Raw genomic sequence first — 6,953 nt, forward strand, 5'->3', positions numbered from 1 at the left:
CACACACACACACACAGGTTAAAGCAGCTGGTTTGTTGTCAGATGTCTATTTGTACTGACAATAAACATTTCCTCCCACTTGCCACCATGTTCTGTGTGTCTGTTCTAGACAGATTTGCAGTCGGATTTAGAGATTTTAGAGTTTAGGGTAAATTATCAGTATTATCTGATTTATTGCATAATTTATTCATTGTTCAAAGCTTCACAAGGTGAGATTCATGTAGAAATGCACAAGTCTTAACATTACTTAGTTACCCCCTTGCTAAGTGTACATTTTACATATTATGGACCAAACAACTAATCGATTAATGGAGAAAATGATCAGACAGATTATTCGATAATAAAAACAACCTGTCCAAACTCTATTGTTAAATGCAATGAATCACATCTTGCCACTTGCACTTTGCTTGACCTAATTAGTCCAATACAGTGCACAATTTATTATCTTTATTTCTTATTGATTTCTCTCACGTTATCAGCGGCCATCGAGACCTGTTCTTAAAAGTCCATATTGGTGCATTAAAGGACTCTTTACATCTGAGATTTTATTGCTGTACAGCTATCTTTTTAATACAAGAAATTACCAATTTGATACTTATCATTTTACAGTATTTATATGTGCAGCTTGATGCCCTCTTGATTTTCAACAACATGCTCATCTGTGCATTGCTGTCTTGCAGCCAACTATCAGTGGTCACATGTTCAAGCGGATTTGGACACAGTGTCCGAGTTATGAAGGTGCACAAAACACAGCGATAACTTAACAAAACTCTCCAGCAAGTTTCAAGTTTCTGAATGATATTCATAGTAGCTTGTTGGCTGTAACATAAGTGTGCACATTGTATAGTGAATGCCAAATGTCTGTACTTTATGGGGATTATAATGTAAAATAATATGATCTCAAGGACAGACTGAATATCACTGCAGTGTCCTCTCAAGAATAGGACAGTGGGTTTTATCAGGCCTAACACAAATTAGACTTTTCTTAAACCTTTATTTATTCAGGGTAGGTTCACAGGACTTGAATGCTCTTTTTTCGCCAGCACTCTCTGCTGGGCGGGTTTCAGACATAGAGCAAACACCATCTTATCTGTTGCCCACTGTGGTTGCTGCTGGTAATATAAGGGCTTTGTTTAAGGACACCACAATGGTGGTAAGAAGGGAGGGGCAGGTGCTGCTACTTTGCTTCTTAACCCTGAATACTCCAGCCATACTGGAGATCAATTCTGTATGTTCCCACTTACAAGCCCACATACTGATCTTCGGACCAGTGCTGCTCACTGGGAGACAATAAAACGTTCAAAAATAAATCAGGAGTTGATATAAAGTTACAGAAAGTAAGTCCACTATGGGGTTTCTCAGCTTTTATATTTGACATATAAGAAACAGACCTCAATCTACAGTAAGTCAGCATTGTGACACACATGGTGCATCTTATGGTAAATCAACACCATGACTGTTTTGAACTACAGACACTTCTCAGTTAACACAGCACAATCCAAAGGTGGAGATAATCCATTAACGTATTATTTTTAACTGTGGACACTGAAATCATGATATCCAATAAGTGTGCTGCCCTAGCTACCACTCTGTATGCTCCTGTCTGCCTTTCTCTGTGTGTGTAACACAAACCAAGGCCTGGAATTGACCAAATAAGGGTCGCCAAGGGAAATACGAGACAGCTGACCTCCTTGTTTGATCAGTTATCATTTCTTCAAATACAAAGACAGCAGGCTGAAGTGCTGAGCAGCATTGTGCCTTCGGCCTTTAGTGACTTTATTGTGCATGAAGAGAGTGCGTGTGGAGAAAAACAACCGGTTTGTTTGGTGAGTAGATGAATAGTTCTGTCAAAAAGTGTGTTTTAGCAGAGCCATATCCCTCATACTTAACCCGAGGACAAGATCCCATGTGTAGCATGTGTTCTGCTGAAGTGCCCTTGAGCAAGACTCCCTACTGACACAGTTTGAGTCTCAAAGGCATTTTGGTCCAGTTGCTATTGACTTTGTTTCTGTGACACTGATTAATACTGTGTTATACTCATCAGAAATTGGCAAAATGTAGCCTGGTAGATATTGGTTATCGAAAAGTATAAGTTTAAAAAATCCAATAACGACACATAAACAGATGGATTTTCTTTTAAACATCAACATAACAACACATAAAATGAACTAACCATTTTGATATGTTCGTTTGATATGTTCTAATTTTGGCCAAGCTCAAGAGCAAATCTGCCCTCAACTCAGGGTTGAAAATGCCCCTGAAAATTAAGAATGAAAATTCATATTTTCTTTGGAGAAACAATAGACCAATCAGTCTTTAGTAGGGGAGATTAATCTTCATAATCTACACTGGCACCTTGCTACACTCATAAAAAATAGCGTTGGAAATGGCAACGAGCGTGGATGAGGTCGTAAGTACACACGCAGAAAGTGCACTAAAGTGAACTAATTTGAAATTCAATTTGATTACCAGTCTAATATTTTCCTGTTTGTGCAACCACTGTACATTGAGGTCCACCATAAGTGATTCATTGAAACTTGGAGTCATATTTCCACTGTGATCTGGAGGGGAACATTTGACTGATTCACAAACCCAAAACAAGAGAGCGCCTGCAGTCAAAAAGCAGCCGTCAGTCCAAGAACAGGCTGAATAAATGAAACCACTGAGACAAACAAAAGGACCCCAGCATGTTAAAACAAACCAGTGACGGGATGAAACATGGTCTGGCAGAGTAAACAGCATCCATCGGTCGCTACGAGGCCAAAGGCGGTTTTTATCAGGGAAAAAAAGTTGAAAAAGATCTCAGTGGTGCAAGCAAGCGCCACGTGTCTAGCTGTCAGTTTCAAGCATATTTTGTAGTTCAAACACAAAGCCGAAAAAGATGCAGCCAAGATGCGACAAACAGACAGACAGCAACAAAAGATAAGCAGCTGCTCTGCAGGATGTAACAAGGAAAAATATCAGAATGGCTGTTTTTTGTTCTTGCATTATCAACTGCATCCTGCTGATCCGTTTCCTCGGGTAAATGGCTACCAGCCTGGGCCTGCCAGCATGCCTGTCCACCCTCCTTTTAGCCAGTGTGTCTGTGGTTGCGTCAGCCTGTGTGACGGCGTCTATGAATAAGTAATAGAGTATGAGCTCATCCTGTAGTTTGTGGCAAGCTGAGCACAGACTGGCTCACTGGGGAAATGACAACATCTTTGGGCTCCAGGTCTCTCGGCTCACAGGAAGAGTAGTAGGAGGATGAAAATAATGAGGATGGTTTCAGAATGACTGACTGAATCCGGTAACCCACGCTGCCGCAGCACCTGCATTATGGCTGATCCTTTCTATTCAAAGAGTCCACTCTGGTATAACATCATGAGACCAGTAGCTGCCTAATATTACGCAATAGCTAGGTCCGAGATGCCTGTGTACAATCAAGGTCTATAGATTAAAAATTGGTTTCTTCCTCTTTAGTCTTGGACCCAAATGTAACTTGTTAAATAAGCCTTGTGCCAAAATGTTTGTAGTTGGAAGTTTAATTAAGAAAAAAATAACCAAATAATCTACAATAATTAAGAAAAAAAACAAAACTTTTAAACATTTAAACTTAGCCGTTGTCCACGGCAGCATCCAGCAATCAAATCCAACTATCTACTTAGTTAATCACTTGGTTCACTCGGCTGTTCATTAACAAGAGCACATAGACATTTATGGGCCTAATAAATTAAACACTAACAATCTTTTTATGTACTAAATACATGACAATTAAAAATGATGAATATAGCTACATGTTTGGGTTCACCAGTTGGTCCAGCACTGTTTTATCACCATTTTTCAGAATAATTAGAAAGGAATAGTACAATATTAACACATACTGATTAAAGCTGCACGACATAGTAAAAGCATCATATTGCGATTATACTGACAGATGTTGCGATTCATGGTTATGTGGGAATGATTTAAGAAATCATTTTCTGTACGAAAAAAACATGTTTTCTTAAATCAGGAGAACAAGATTTTTAGACCAGGGCTCCTCTGCAGCACTACAGCACTTCATTATAATGCTGCTCTGTCACACACTTTACCTTGACACAAAACCTTACAGCTCCTGCGGTTTGCAGATTACTTCTGTGATTTGCATATTGCACTTGGTCATATTGCGATTTTGACAATATTTTGCTTAATTGTGCAGCCCCAATACTAAAACTAACAGACCTCATATATCAGCTGATCACCGATAACAGAAAGGTGCACCAATAGCCATCTTATCAGTAGCGGCAACACAACATCCTGTCACATAATCATCACATAATCGCAGGAAGGGATGCCTTCACAAACAAAACAATAACACCAGACCTTCCATCACAGCACATTTGGGTAGTTGTACAGTGTGTACAGTACAAGTATACATTGAAATATTTTACAATACAAAGTTTCCAAATAAATAAGACAATTAATTGCAATACAAATAAATAGGCATGCCCCTGAAAAGACTGGAATCAACAGCATTTTGTCAGTCAAATCTCTGCACTTTTGTTTTTAGCCATTGTGCACAGAGCAACAGCATGGCAGGCTGTAAACTTTACAAACCGAGTCTCAAAATGACCACAAACCATAAAGCTAGCTGTGATGGAAACAGAGGAGAGTGGTAGTTAATGGAGGGCAGCATGAAGCCAAACAGCGGGGAAGCGGCTGCTCCAACGTTTTCTGCTCCGGTTCTGACTGTAAGTGAAAGTCGGCTAAACCATTTTGGAACCAGATGGTTGTACAACCTCCTCTACCGCCGTCCTCTGTGACTGACTGTTGAGCAGAGACGCTCTGTGGGGGTGTTGAGATTGTACAACTGAACTGTGAGCAGGACGCACACTTTTACTTTCTCCGACTGTGTGGAAATCACATCACAGATGACGAAGAAACGCATTAAAACATGAGACTCATGTAGCTGCATTTCCACCGCAGGAACAGCTGATATAGGAGTTAAGTATGTAAAATAAACGAACACATGTTGAACACACGTCGAGTCAAGCAAAGCCCTATAAATCAACTTAATATACAAATATATATATATATTATTGTAATTAAGACCAACTCTGGAAATAAATTGGAATAACAGTTTATAATCCCTATTGAGGCTTTGACACCAAGCTCATGCTGATACTAATTAATACATCTAAAAACTCCTTATCAGAAATGATTTATGATATCATTTGGGCTCTAACTTTGGTAAGTACAATAACACTACCACCACTCTTATGTCGGCACATTCCTGATGGAACACAGGACACTGTTGCCGGTGAACAATATGTGTTTCCTTTCAAGATTTAAACCCGAAATGGGTCACAGGTCTATTTCTGCTGCTTTTCTTTCTGACAAAGCCACTGCCCTGCTTTAATGAGCTTTCGATCTCAGGGTGAGAGAATAAATTAGTAATTTAGCTTCCAGACGAGGAGAGCCGAGGACGCCCTCTCTTCTGTACACACTGATAACCAATCGGATGGCTAGACGGCCCCTTCCCACCCAATCGGAGAGGCAGACAGCCTGTGTGCGTTCCATGGGAGAAGGGTTAATTAGCATAGAAAATGCTGCTAGGACAAAGGACTAATTACGGAGGCATTCCAGAGCAGAGCAGAGCAGAGAGAGCAGGCAGAGCGCACACACACACACACACACGCAACACACACACCACACACACACACGACACACCCATCACACGCCACCCAACACGCACAAAACCTCACCCTCACACAGGAGAGACTGGGGTGGGAAGATGTGCAACTTGTCTGAAACACTGGCATCACTTTGAAAGACCCCCAGGCTCTGTCTGCACTGCCTGCGACCCTGTGTGTGTGTGTGTGTGTGTGGTGTGTGTGTGTGTTTACTGTGTCTATCTGCGTTCATCTTCCTCGAAAACAACCAAAAAAAGAAGGTCTCTTCCAAGAATGTGATGGGGGAAGAGGAGACAGGATATTTGTGTGTGTGTGTGTGTGTTGAAGGGGGAGTGTAAGGGAGGAGAAGAGTGGCATTTGGAGAGGGATTTTGAAAGGGGAGGTAAGAAAAACAAGAGCAAAGTAGGAAGAATATTGGACAGGAGAACAGGCCTGCATCGGTGTTTTGGTCTCAGTCTGCATATCAGCACTCAAATCCCTTGATTATATAACAATCTTAAAGTATTACAACGTTTGAGTAAACTGATTTGAATAGATCACAGACTGTAAACTAATGCTCTTTATGTAATTTTTAGATAATGTAAATCAATTACAGTTTATAGTGTTATTAGTATGCGTTATCTTGTTACAAACAAACTTTTTGTTTGTATATTTTGATACTGGGGTTAAAACAGTGAAATAATATTAAAATATATGAATACGGTGACATGATTTTTTCCCCTTACCATTTATACTGTGGTAACTATGCTTGTCTATCTCTATTAGACCATTGAAGAGCTGGTCAATAAAACGATTACATCAATTAAATGCATTCATATTTGTAAATCTGATATTCTATTTTCATTTTTTTTTATTATTTAAAATAGATTATACTGGTGTACAATAAAAGGTATTATCTGGGTTTTGGTTGGACAAAATAGGGCATTTTATCTGCACTATCTGAACTATGAGTTTATACCTGTGTATATTACAGACACACATACGCACACATGCTTTGCTTTTTCCTTGCTGAGAGCATCTGGATCTTAAAAGACTTGGATTTGTTGCTAAAAGGTTGTCTAATCGCCATCTATGGGCAAAACAGACAGGAGCACTGGCACGCTGTGGACTTCACCCCCCTCACTGCTCGGCAGGCAGGAGGAACAGCGAGCAGCTTCTTGAACTGGTTTACAAACGCTGTGCTCGAGGTTTTATCCTGAGCATTACTGTATTACAGAAAGCTTTCAACAGAGAGCCCTCCTATCCCATTAGCCTAATTCTGCATGTAGGAGGTTTGATAAATGCTCCAAGTGTTTAAGCACT

The 6,953-nt window shown here is 40.1% G+C and overlaps 1 protein-coding gene across 1 annotated transcript in view; it reads right to left on the reverse strand.

Annotated features, from left to right (window-relative positions):
- Positions 1-486, reverse strand: part of fnbp1l (formin binding protein 1-like) — an 18,315-nt gene extending 17,829 nt beyond the window's left edge. Inside the window, exon 1 of the mRNA XM_035653580.1 lies at positions 472-486. Coding sequence (XP_035509473.1) covers positions 472-486 — 15 coding nt within the window. The remainder of the gene's footprint in view (positions 1-471) is intronic.
- Between the last annotated feature and the right edge of the window lie 6,467 nt (positions 487-6,953).

Source organism: Morone saxatilis, unplaced genomic scaffold (assembly GCF_004916995.1).
Source record: "Morone saxatilis isolate NCDOM2014 unplaced genomic scaffold, NCSU_SB_2.0 Contig12, whole genome shotgun sequence".
Classification (NCBI taxonomy): Eukaryota; Metazoa; Chordata; class Actinopteri; family Moronidae; genus Morone; species Morone saxatilis.